The 14,298-nt window shown below is 35.5% G+C and overlaps 1 protein-coding gene across 1 annotated transcript in view; it reads right to left on the minus strand.

The window, feature by feature from the left end:
• The window catches only part of PTPRN2 (protein tyrosine phosphatase receptor type N2), a 1,447,381-nt gene that overhangs the window by 863,754 nt on the left and 569,329 nt on the right, over nt 1–14,298 (minus strand). Inside the window, exon 5 of the mRNA XM_031937732.1 lies at nt 6,071–6,233. Coding sequence (XP_031793592.1) covers nt 6,071–6,233 — 163 coding nt within the window. The remainder of the gene's footprint in view (nt 1–6,070; nt 6,234–14,298) is intronic.

Below are 14,298 nucleotides of genomic sequence, written 5' to 3' on the forward strand. Positions count from 1 at the left end.
TCATTTCTTTTCTATCTTAAATTTTTTTAATTTTTTTTTTGTCTGGGGGAGTTGGGATTAAGTGACTTGCCCAAGGTCACACAGCTAGGAAGTGTTAAGTGTCAGAGGCCATATTTGAACTTAGATGCTCCTGACTTCAGGACTGGTCTTCTATCCACTGCACCATCTAGCTGCCCTCTTAATTTTTTTTATTAAAACTTTTTATTTTCAAAATATATACATGGATAATTTTCAACATTAACCTTTACAAAAGCCTGTGTTCTAAATTTTTCCCTCCCTTCCCCTAACAAAATTCCTGTGGTAAAATGATGCTTAATGATGAAATTTTGCTTAAGGGGACTTTTACTAGAATTCCCCTTTTTGTTGAAATTTTGTTCTTGCAGCTTTAACATAAAATTTCACAGGAGGACAATATTTAGAGCTAAAAAAAAAAACTTTAGATCATTTAGTCATTTGATTATAGATATTAACCTACATGGGACTTTCAAGGTCATCTGGTCATCTGGTTTCATTGCAAATAGGAAAATGAGGCCTGGTGATATTAAGTGATTTTTCCCAAGATCACATGGACCATATACTTTTTTTTTAAGTGATTTGGACCCAGATCTCCTGCTAAATGCAAGTAATCTAATATATGTTAAACATATGCAATTCTTATATATATATGTATGTATATATGTATATATATATATATATCATGCTGCACAAGAAAAATCAGATCAAAAAGGGAAAAAAATGAGAAAGAAAACAAAATGCAAGAAAATAACAAAAAGAGTGAGAATACTAAGTTGTGAGTCACACTTAGTTCCCACAACCCTCTTTCAGGGTGCAGATGATTCTCTTCTTCATAAGACCATTGGAATCATCTCATTGTTGGAGAACCACGTCCATCAGAATTGATCATCGTTTAGTCATGTTATTGCCATGTACAATGATTTCACTTAGCATCAGTTCATGTCAGTCCCTCCAGGCCTCTCTGAAATCATCCTGTTGATCATTTCTTATGGAACAATAATGTTCCATAACATTCATATACCATAACTTATTCAGCCCTTCTCCAGCTGATGGGAATCCACTCAGGTTCCAGTTTCTTGTCATTACAAAAAGGGCTGCCACAAATATTTTTGCACATGTGGATCTCTTCCCCTCCTTTAAGATCTCTCTGGGGTGTGAGCCCAGTAGAAACACTGCTGGGGTCAAAGGGTATGCACAGTTTGATAGCCCTTTGGCCATAGTTCCAAACTGCTCTCCAGAATGTCAACCTTCATTTTTGAAGAGGACCAGTAACACCACATAACAACAATGATGTCTTGACTTGGGAATAGACTGAATTTAAGTGAGGCATAACTGGAAAATCTGCAACTTTGTTCTCTCTTCCAGAGTGATTTAAGTGCAGTGGCAGGACAAAAGACAAGACAACTGTCAATGGCTTTGTTTTACTACCTGAGCACGTCACTAGCAGCCATACATGACCACAGCCTCTTGCTACATATGGTCCCTTTCTCCATTCAAGGTGCCATATCCTCATATATTAGTGCCCTGGTCACAGGAATATAATTTTAGTTGCTTATATTTTTTAAGATATTTGGGGGTTTGAGGGACTATATTTTTTCCTAAAAGTTGGGACAATTTACTTTTTTGTCCCATGCTGCTTCACTATTTCTGCTCTTGATCAGCCCAAAATATAATGGGGAGTTGGAAGATGGCAGGGTAGAGAAATGGCCTAAAAGTGGCTTGAAAGTCTGGCTTTAGGGGACAGCTAGGTGGTGCAGTGGATAGAACACCAGCTCTGAAGTCAGGAGGACGAGAATTCAAATGTGATCTCAGACACTTAACATTTACTAGCTCTGTGACCCTGGGCAAGTCACTTAATCTCAATTGTATCAGCAAAAAAAAAAAAAAAAAAGAAAATCTGGCTTTAGGCAATATAAAGGGAAGGATTAACCCTCTAAGCTAAGGGGATCAGTCCAAGATTCGGGTGGGAAAAATCAGATTTTCTGAGCATAAACAGTATGTATGCCCTCTTTTTGCATGAGCCATTATAGGCAGGGGGCTTAGTTCAGAGAAAGATGAAGGATAAGGATACTTTAAACTAGGTTAAATATATTTATGTTAAAGCATTTATCAAATTTTCACATATACTGCTTCATAAAAGTTGTCCTCCTTACTGGGCTTCTATCTAATCCAAACTCACAATTTCTTATTGAACATTTAGATGTGGAAAGTACCATGAAAGGTGCTGGACATACAAAGACAAACAAAAAGCTCCCTCTGCTCTCAAAGGTTCACATTTCATTGTCTAAGCCCAGACTTCATAGCAGAAAATGTTATGCTCTGCTAGGAAGCACAGCTAAATTTCCTGTACCAAATTGCTGTCCAAGGTGCTATTTTAGTTGTTCTAAGGCAGATAGGAAGGGCTTCCTACAATGCCTACAAATGTGGATCAGAAGACCTCTAGGAAAGCAGCCATGCTAATTCTCATGATATCAAGGTTCTAGGCAGAGTTTCTAAGGGCACATTGGGAGTACCACTTCTCCTACTTCAAGGGAACCACCAAGGCTCTGACTTCTCAATACCATAGAAAGTCTAATTACCCCTGAAATAGTCAAATCCTGCTTGCTATCACTCCTAACCTCTCTAGTGTCTCACCTCCCCTTGCTCCAGCCAATGATTTGAGATCTCAATATGGCTCTTTATTTGAATGGTATGGAGGTACTACACCTTCTCATTACCGAATATATAAGAACCTCCTAATCAATCATAAAACCAAATTTGGAGACTGCTCCAGAGTTACTAAAGTACAAATTCCCTTTGGAGGCAGCAAGATATTTCCCACTGTGCTATCTAAAATGGCCAGGTCTCCTTGCCTGTCCCAATCTGTGCTCCAGTCCTAATGGCAGGATTTTAGCAGCTATAATCTTGAACAAAGTATAAGATTTAGATTTAGCAGGAGATCTGGGTCCAAATCAATTAAAAAAAAAAGTATCCTATCCATGTGACAGGGGAAAATCACTTAATATCACTAGACCTCATTTTCCTATTTGCAATGAAACCAGATGACCAGATGACCTTGAAAGTCCCATCTAGGTTAAGGTCTAAATCAAATGACTAAATGATCTAAAGTTTTCTTTTTAGCTCTAAATATTGTCCTCCTGTGAAATTTTATGTTCAAGCTGCAAGAACAAAATTTCCTTGGAATTCTGGTAAAAAGTCCCCTTAAGCAAAACTTCCTGTCATTATGCCATAGGAGTTTTGTTAGTAAAAAAAAATTTAAAAAAAAGAAAAAAAATAAGCAGAGTCAAGACAACAGTCTATACAATAACAGCAACATTTTAAAGACAAACAACTTTGAAAGACTTATGAATGCTGATCAATTCAATGACCAATCCTAATTCCCAAATCCTAATTACAATGAAGATTGCTACTCATCTCCAGACAGGGATGTGATAAACTCAGGATGCAAAAGGAAACTTCTTTTGGTCATAAATGCAGAAATTTATTTTGCCTGACTATGCATATTTATCACAGGGGTTTCTTTTTCCTTTCCCTTTCCAATGTGAGAGAGTAATTGAAGAGAAAGAAAATACATTTTGATTATCAGAAAAATTACTTTTAATGAACTGAAGGAGGATGCCTTGATTTGACAATACCTAACTCAAGTGAGCCTTCTATTTCTTAACCCAAGACACTGTGACAATAGTTTTAAAAGCTTTAAATCTATGGTCTTATGAAGATAAAATTTCATAAAATCACACTTTTAGAGCTGTAAAGAATCTTATGGTCCAATAACCATAATAATAATAACTACAATAAAATAATAAATAACCTATGTTATTTTAGAGGTGAGGATCCTGAGACACAGAAAAATTCAGTGGCTTATTTAAGATCATTCCACTAACAAATAGGAAAGCTCAAATTTGAACAAAGATAACAACTTCAAATTCAAAGCTCTTTCCAATGACCTGATCAGAATCACACAGTTATCAACTATGTGAAGAAGGATGTGAACTGAGATTTCCCTCTAGTATACTATCCACAGTTACACCAAGCTGCCTATGTGGCTTTGGGCATATCACCTCGATAGTTTTACTTCACTTCTCTTATCAGTGCATCACAGATGTCTGCAAGGACATTTTGTTCCAACTGGTACTCACTTTAACACCTTGGTAAATACTCCTTTATAAAAAATATTTTGGCTGACTACCTAAATAATTCTTAACTGATAATCCTGTAAACTTATGGGTGCTCAAGCCACTGGCATTAGAAAATCAGCTGTGACAATTTAGGACTATGACTGATGGGGAGATATAATCAGTCTAGCTCTGGAAATTCAGTGGGAGCAGGAATTGAAATGAGAAGTTATCTGAACTTACATTGGCTGCATATTAAATGAACATGTTGGACTAGATTATTCAGAGATCTCTTCCAGTTTGGAGATAGGGTTGGGTTAGAATCTTATTAGCAATAGCCTAGTTTAAGTTTTAGTATCAAGAAAGCAAATTTGTCAAGTTGATGATTCCCAGAAACAATGACAAAGACTGGAGCAGGATAGGGCTGCCAGGTGTCCAGCATGACAACGAACATCCTGTATTTCACTGTCTTGTCCTATTTTTTATTGTCAGGATGTATAACAATCTCACATTTGATTGGGCTCATTTTCTGCTATCACTCAGTTTGCAAACAACTGCCTTTTCTCGCAAGTCCAGTCATTATATATTTTGTGTTCCCCAAAACACAATCTAGCAACCAAGTATCAGAATTATTATTCATTTATTTTAAGTGCATTGTTTTTATTTTGCTTCTTTAAAATGCCCTTTGGGATCCACCATCCTCTCTGAAATGGTTGACATGTGCAAGGTATGAAATTCTAGGTGTGATGATAACAGTAGCCAGAACTGGCACTAGGTAACATAGCAATGTAATTGAAGTTTGTCATGAAAATTGTGTCTGCCATCTCTCTCCTCCTTTCAGCACACTCTTGTTATCTATTAGCACCTATCCTTCTCAAGCCCAGCAGGGATCCAGTGATGACTCCTGCTCTTTCCTGGCTGCTCATGGCCTTCTACTAGGGTCTATATGTTTTGCTTACTCTCATTAGATACCCCTCAAGACTTTTTGAGCATCTTCCCCTTCAAAACTTAGCTATCCTTGGTATCATTCCCTCAGGCCCTGCTCTTTATTAAGTGACAGCAAGCAAACTCACACTAATGTACTCAGTGGCTGCTGATATTAAAATGTGATCCCACTCAGATGGCATGTCTGCATGTTTAAAAAGGGTCTTTCCAGAGACACAATGCCCTATTCCAAAGGAATGACTCTTTGCATGGTATTTTCAGGAAATGCTGGAGAATTTGCGCAAGCAGTATGGAGGAGTCATTTACTTCAAGACCTTTCTGATCTTCAGTATATGTGAGAGTATTCCTTCCACATCAAATCATACCATATGAGCAGTTACTTATTCCAGGCCTTGTTTCATTCTCAAAATGACATCTAAGACATCCTCTGAGTTTCGTGAAAGCAGAGATAGCCTTTTGCCATTTTTCATATCCCCAGTACTTAGCACATTTGTCCAACCCATTATAAAAACATAAAAAAATGCTTACTGAATATCTGAAAGACCAAGAGTTATCTTATTAATACTCTCTTTTACTTTATCTCATTTTTTCATTTTATTTAATAACCAGAAACAAATGTGTATTAGTCCATGAATACTCCAGTCTAATACTGGAAAGACGTATGATTTCATCTAAGGGGAGCATTGCCTCTATCAAAACAAATCAAAGCCTATTAGTGATTTTGCAGATAAGTTCTAAGAAGTTTCCTGGTAAACTCAGAGGCTACATGCCTCTGATTTAAACCCAGATATTTGGGGGTCTGATTTACTCCACCATTTTTTGCTCCTGATAGATGGCAGAAAGCATCAGAAATTATAAATGCCTCAAAGGGTGAGAAATCTCTAAAAGAAAAGTGCTAAGAATCTAGAGAAAACTAGGCAAAATAAGTTTGGTGCAAAAGAAAATACAGAGTGTGTGAAAGGACAGCCAAAAAGAAAAAAGTCACAAGTTACAACCTGAAGAGCAGCTTTGTCACTCTTAATCCGGGCATATACATCGGGAGTCGAGGCACGGGTAAGAATTTTCAGGTAAGTGAGATACTGCTGAAGACTCTTGGCCAAGTTGATATCCTTTTCGAGGGAAGATGGTCTTTTATTATCAATCTTTGGCTTCAAAGTCCTACACAGCAAAAGGCAAACAAAAGTCAGTTAACTGACAAAATGTAATTAATTGATTATCATGTGTCCAACACTAAACAATATCCTTGGTGCTATCAGGAATATAAGAGAAATGTGACACTGGCCAACCACAAGGAATTCATACTTTAGTTGAAAAGACAAAATGTAGACATGTGATTAGCTACATAAAATTAAGTGTTGTGGCACTTTTTGATTGTAAGGATGTATAACAATCTTACATTTGAATGGGCTCATTCTCTGCTATTGCTCAGTTTGCAAACAACTGCCTTTTCTCCTGAGTCTAGTAATTATGTATTTTGTGTTCCCCAAAACACAATCTAGCAACCAAGTATCAGAATTATTATTCATTTATTTTAAGTGCATTGTTTTTATTTTGACATGATAAATTCTGAGACTATCTGCAAAGTTCTATCTTCATTCTAGTTCCCCAGATTGACAACTTCAGTCATCCTCAACTCCCCTTTTAACTTAACCCCCATATGCAATCCATTTGCAAGTTTTGTCTACATCAAATCTACCACTTGTTTTCTACCTTTTCTTTTCTCTTTAACAACAAGGTTACCATCCTTGTGTAGGTCTTGAACACCATGTTTACAAGTAATTGGAAAAACAATAAGATAATATTAAGTAAAAAAAAGAAAGAAAATTATGTTTCTTAAATGTAGGTCTGGTTATATTATTCTATTGCATAAGAATCTTCAGTGGCATCTTATTGCCTCAGGGAAAAATTATTCCTGTTTGGGATTTAACAATCTTCCAAGTCAGGATTCCAACTACCTAATGGTTCCAATAAATTTACCTCAATATAATCTAAGTGGTAGACAAACCAGCCTACACTTCCCTGGTATATGTCTTCCTATTTTCTGTCTCCATTTGCAAAGGCTGTCACCCCTTCCTGAAGTGATTTGTTCTTCACCTCTACCTCTTGGAATCCCTTGCTCCCTTCAGGGCTCCAATCAAATACTGCTTCTAGCAAAAGGTTCTTCTTGGTTGCCCTGGCTGATAGCTCCATTTCCCCACTGAATTATTTTGTATTTACTTACTTGTGTCCATGTTTTTTTTCTTCACTCCCTCCCCTATATACCCCCAAGAGAAGATGAAGATCTTCTGTACATTATTCTTGCTCTTTAGAAAGAAAGCTATGACAAATCTGGAGGCAGAGACAACACTTTTCTGACAAAGATCCAGATAGTTCAAGTTATGATTTTTCCATTAGTAATTTATGACTGTGAGAGTGAGAGTATAAGTACGGCTATGTGCCAAAGAATAGGCACTTTTAAATGGTGGTGTTGGAGATGACTTTGGTATTACATTGACATGCAATGCAGATGCTGAGAAAGAAGGCAAGATCTAGTCATGGAAAACATAGAAAGATAAGCAGAGGAATCTAAGATGGATGCAAATGACAATAAAATAACATCAATTATCCAAAGAGAGTGTAAGTTCTATAAGAGAAAGAACTTTTTGAAAAACTTTTTTGTCTTATCAATAATAAGATAATAATAATATAGTTATTATTACATCCAGTAGTGTAATAAATATTTGTGGAATTAAATGGAACTATAGGATCTTAAAAAGGAAAGCTATGAGATGAAAGTGATAATTTTTGATAATTATATTTATGTAATACTTGGAAAATTCCATTATCTAAGAAAGTTTTCCAAGTACTTTTTCATACAACTAATGAGATAAGCTGTGAAAATATTATCCTTGCTTTTCAGATGAGAACTGAGGTTCAGAGAGATTATAGTAACTAAAGTTTCAAATCTTATGAACAAATTCAAGTCTTCTGACTAGAAATCCAATATGTTTTTTACAATGCTACAGTAATGGCAGCTATAATAATGGTCTAGAGGGACCAAGACAATGCAGCCAGCTGGTATGAGACAGACAATACTGTATCCAGAAGCTGATAAAGTATTGGATCATAGTGGTGACAATGGGAATGAATGGGAAAGGAGCAATCTGGGAGACATTTTAAAGGAAGAAATGGAATTTCCCTCTCTGTATAATGGCCCTAGTCAGCAAGCAAAGTTAATCAATTCTCATCTCCAACTGACCAGACTTGAAAACATTATCACCAGACAAGTATAGTTTAACAAAAGAAATTGAGAAAATGATCACAGCCCAGTTCTTATGACTGGTGGAAATCCATTGCTGAAGTCATGGCAACGAGCACTAATAATAAGCACCTGACTAAACCATAAAGTCAAAACTTTTACTCCAAAGCAAACTTTGTGGGAGATGGAGAAGTAATGCTTTCAAGGTGATGCCTCCAGTCTAGATTGGTTCTTTCCCCCTTTGTTAACTATGGCTTGCCAAGAGCTAACCAGATTTCCAAAGAGCTTTGGAGAGAAATAACAGTATGTCCTTCCTATTTTGGTTGTCTCAAAAAACCAAACCTCCCACTACATACAGATTTATGGTGCCATGTAATGAGATGAAGAGTTATAACTTTAAAAACCTAAATATAAAATATATAAAATATAAAAAAACTTTTTTCATAGACAAAAACATTTAGAAACGTAAAAGAGAATAGAAAGAAAGCTAGACTTAGAAACATGAAACCTCAAATCAAATCCGGGCTTGAAAACTTAAAAGATACATACTATAGACAAGTCATATAACCTCCATGAACTTACCTAATGGTTCCAATAAATTCACCCCAATATAATCTAAGTGGTAGTCAAATCAGTCTATACTTCCCTGGTATATGTCATCCTATTTTTCTGTCTCCATTTGCAAAGGCTCTCACCTCTTCCTGAAATGATTTGTTCTTCACCTTTACCTCTTGGAATCCCTTGTTCCATTCAGGGCTCCAATCAAATACTGCTTCTAGCAAAAGGCTCTTCTTGGTTGCCCTAGCTGATAAGAGATGATGATGATTCTATTATCTGCACTACAAAGAATTTTGAGAAAAACATTTGGTAAGCAATAGTCACCATGTTGAGGTAAGTTATGACTATTTTCCATTCAAGTAGTAAGAAATTCCTGAGGATATATTTTATATATCAAAGATATTGGGGGAGGCAAGAATGAAGGAATATCAAGAAATTAGGACTAAGAACCACAATAATGACAATATTAGATATATCTAAGTAGCACCATGCATAAAGAATTGGAACTGGAATCAAGAAAATCTAAGTTCAAATTCTGGTTTACACACTTAGTTGTGTGACCTTAGGTATGTCATTTAATCTCTTTGGAGTTTCAATTTCCTCACTTATACAATGGAAATAATAGTGGTCTTTATCTTCTAGGACTGAAATAAGAATCAAATGAAGTAATATTTTCATAGCATTTTGGAAACTAAAAAATGCTACATAAATACTAATTATTGTCATATTAACAAAAAACATTTATATAGCAATTAAACAGTTTGCTAAGCACTTTACATTTATGATCTCTGGTCCTTATTATTATCCTATGAGGTTAGTATTATTGTGATCTCCATTGTACAGAAATAGAACCAAATCAAAAGAAGGGACGATTTTTCTAGGTTCTCATAGCCTTGTCAGTAACTAAGAAAGGTAGTCAAATTCAGGTCTTTGAGATATCAAGTCCACTTCTCTCTATACCATATCTGTCCTTTAAAAAATGTAAAGTCACATATAAAAGGGACAGGGGTTATTCAAATCTTCTTCCTTGGTAGGATGGCAACAAGGATGCAGACCCTTAGTTTTGTATTCTTAACATAGTGTCCTTCATTCTTGCTCTTCACCTGTAGCTTGTCATTCTCTACCCCCTACCCTAACTGGCTAAAGTAATGTTGGAGGTCCAGAAACCCTACTCATTATGAAGCTCTGCAACACATAAATTATAATTCCCAAACCTGTAATGTTTCCTGATCATTGCCAAGTAAATCCCTGAGGTACAATTTAGAGAGCTGACAACAGGAGGAGCAGACTCTTCTTCAATAACATACTACTGCCTCAAGGGCCTTATTCTTCCAAATTCTCAGCTTCTCCTTTTGGGCTGGGTATTCCAGGAAAATATATATATATACACACACACACACACACACACACACACACACACACACACACACACTAGGAAAGCTCAACCCCTTACCAATACTCCTACTTGATAGAATTTTGCCCACTCTTCAACTTCCCTCCACTTTTAATTTTAAAAGAAAATTCCCAATTTCCTTTCCCTGAAAACACTTGAGGCAGGAAACAGTCTTCCAATCCTCTGAGATTACTCTTAAACCTTGAATAAGATACTAATAGTATATTTTCTGATAAACCAAATTTTAATTAGGGGTCCTCTGTAAATTTTAGCTTTTGCCTAGAGGATCAAATTTTGAGAGCCATCAATCAAAATGCTTAGCACAAGTTCATGGTTTCCAGTTTGCTCAATGGACTGAATAATTTCTACTTTTTAAAAAAAAAAATATCAAAGTGGCAAACTTCATAGGAGGGAAGACTACAAAACTCCAGTTGGGTTTGAGGTGATGGAGGGATTAGTGAGCTATTTGGTCAGGGTGGTGACCTGAGTGACTTCATTTTGGACCTAAAGAACTTTCTAAAAATAAATAGCACAGGATAAAACTTCCCATTTTGTTCTTCTTTCTCCCTTTGAGTGAACTGTATGTTTGATGAAATTTCTGCAAGATTTTGTTTGTTTGCTTTAGTCATCTAGTATGACATAAAGAGTATTGGAGGATAGGTGACCTTTTCTCCATTCAGTCTGTAGCATTTAGAACTGGAAGGGCCAGGAAAGAGCAACTGGTCTTATATTCTCATATTATAGAAGAGTAAAATAAGTCTAGAAAAATGAAGTGATTTTTCCAAAGCGCACAATTATTAAAAAATAGAGTGAAGTCCAAGTTTCTTGATAGCAAATGCCCATACTCCCAGCACTGTACCACACATTTATAAATTGATTGTATTAGCTTAACACAGTGCCTGGCACATAGTAAGCACTTTATAAATGTACAGTGGTTAGAACACAGGGAAGAGAATCTGGAAGACCAGGGTTCAAATATGGTTGTAGACATTTCCTAGATGTATAACACTAGGCAAGTCCCCCATCTCTATCTGTCTCAGATTGTTTTCTTGGTTTCCTCAATAATAAAATAGAGTAATAATAGCATCTATCTAGAAGGGTTGTGGTAAAATTCCAACAAGATATTTGTAAAGTACTTAGCACTGTACTTTACTAGGCATATAGCAGGCACTCAAATGCTTCTTTTCATCCTCTTCTCACCTTCCTTCCTTCTGCCCTCCCTCTCCTTTTCTCTCCTTCTTTCCTTCCTTCCTTCTTTTATTTCTTTTCTTTCCTTTCTTCCTTCCCCTTTCCTCTTTTTCTTTCTTTCCTTCCTTCTTTCCCTCTTTCCTACATGCAGGACATAATGCTAGGCATTAGAGAACACAGCAAGACTGAGATTTTGATATGACCTAGAACCCATCCTCATGGAGCTCAGGGTATATTATTTCTTTAGATTTTCAAACTATAATTATACAGCTTTCTAGAATATCATCTTTTCCAGGAAATTAGCACTTAACAAAGGTGAATGCTACTGACATATATATTATATATATTTGAAATAACAATGACAAAACAATATTTACATAGCATTTAAGTGTACCAAAGTACCTTTTCCACATCTATATTATTATACCCATTTTGCAGATAAGGACAATTAAGCCAAGTTAACTGATTTTCTTCGAGCCACACAGCTATAATTATCAGAGGCACATAGGTTCACAGAATCACAGCTTTAGAACTAGATAGGACCTTAGAAGCTAAAAATTCAATCCCTCCTTTTACAGGTGAGGAAAATGAGATGTAAATAAATTGAGTCATTTTCCCAGGATCACACAGTAACCAAGTGTCCAAAGCTATGTTTCTCCTCATTTTTTTTCAAGATACAAGCCTAGCATTCTAACAATTATGCTCTATTCTCTATACTACTGTAAACAAATGCCATTTTTGTTCCTCAAGTATTAAAATATCTTTAGGAAATCTATTGTCTGCTTACAATGAAAGGAATGATAGTGGAATAAAAATTCATTGCATGATGTAAATTAATTCATTCCTTTTTAAAATCAGTTTTTAATTTATTTGCAGGCAAAACAACACATTTTCTTCTTTGTCTTTATTTCATTTAAACAGAGTAATGATATGCAAAAGGTGTTGCATTAAGACATAAAATTTAACAATCTCTTCAGCAATTTTCAGTAGCAACTCAATTTATGGCTACTATAGGAACCATCCTTACCTTTCTACAATGATCTAACACAGTGGGTGCTCAAGAACTGTGTGAGGAACCAATTTTTTTTAAAGGTGGTAATTGTTATTTCAGATTTAATGAACATCAGGAGAAAATTGATCATTGGACATTCAGAAATATAAATTCACTAGGGGGAGAGTGAAATCCAAATAATATTTATGGTCTTATTTAAACAGAGGGAATTTTTGAATTTCAGAGGCATAGTTCATGGGATCATAGCTATAGATTTGGAATGAAGCTTAGAGGTCATCTGGGCCAATATATTCATTTTATAGACGAAGACACTGAGCCCCAGCAAAGTTTAAACTACTTGCCAAAAACCACACAATCAATAAGTACTAAAGGCAGATTTTGAACCAGGTTCCTAGGTTGTCCTTTCTTTATTTTGGGGGAAAAACCTGAACTAGTAAGACTGATGAGAGTGTGCGCCTTTTCTCCCTTCACTTTTGTCTGATTTTGATTTAGCATATATCATGTTTGAGTAGAACTTTAAAAATAGGCTATGTAGACTGATAGATAAAATAAAGCTACCCCAACTTTCCCATTCCTATTTTTTTAATAGATGCAAGAAAAAAAGCCATGAAGGAAACTTTAGCCCTGAAAGAGTTTAACCAATAGAACCCTGGAATTCCCAGCTCTATGGATGTGTATATATGACTCTCCTGAACTCTCCAAAGGCACTTATATCAGTTATTCCCAATGGTCTATGACCCCAAAATATATAGGTGACAAAGTCTTGGAATTTTCCATCAAAAGGATTTTTTTTTTCCTCTTCAGGAATCTATGGAAATCTCAAAAGATTCCTAGATCAGCAGCAGCATCAACAAAAAAGACTGTGAGAATCTGGTTTTGGTTTAAGGATTATATCAACATGTATTATTACCCTGCCATATACTCCCCACCCATGCCTATCTCTTTCAAGTTTGAAGATTATCAACTAATTTGAATTTGACCAAATATATCTATGGCACATATTGAAATTTTGCTTGTTATCCCCAGGTAGACTGCTAACACAGGCAATTTAAAGAAATTCTTTTGGCAAAAATTAGGCATTTGGACCTTTCCTGTTGATTGCATTTATAGGCTAATTAATAGTTATTCATTTAGGAATCATGAATATGTCAACAATTGCTTCCCATTTAAAATGCTATTGATGATAGATCTGCTTACACTTAAAGGGGGATTGTTGATTTTTACCAATCCAGTAGGTAAATTATTTTTTAAACACTATTCATGAGCAAGGGTTAAGAAATATTATTAGTGATTTTATTTTTATCAAACACTGTAAAAATATTCTGGCATACTATCTCCTTCTATCTACACCTACACTGAGCAATTACTAATATCATGAAAGACGGTTTTTTATGATCTGAAAATAGATCTAGAATGAGAAGTAACTTTATAGATTCCTAGAATTTTAACCAGCTTTGCCTGCATTTGCCAATTAACTCATTTGTTAAAAAATGCTTACTGTATGTCAACCACTTAAGACTGTGAAAATCAACTTTTACCACAATTGATCATTTCAAAAAAAATGTTCCCATTTCTCAACAACCCTCCAACAACCCCCAAATAATGCTCGGCTCTTTTCCATTTAAAGACCAAGAAATTATTGTTTTAAAATTCAGTATGTTCAAAACCTAACTTAAATTCTCATCTCCAAATCTACTTCTTGTCATCTTCATAGCATTTATATAGCACTTAAGTTTGCAAAGTACTTATATATTGTTTTATTTGATTCTCACAACAATGGTAGAAGGTTATTAGATGCATTCTGCAGACAAAGAAAATGAGCCAGGCAATGGAT

The sequence above is a fragment of the Sarcophilus harrisii genome, chromosome 5 (assembly GCF_902635505.1).
Source record: "Sarcophilus harrisii chromosome 5, mSarHar1.11, whole genome shotgun sequence".
In the NCBI taxonomy this organism is placed as follows: domain Eukaryota; kingdom Metazoa; phylum Chordata; class Mammalia; order Dasyuromorphia; family Dasyuridae; genus Sarcophilus; species Sarcophilus harrisii.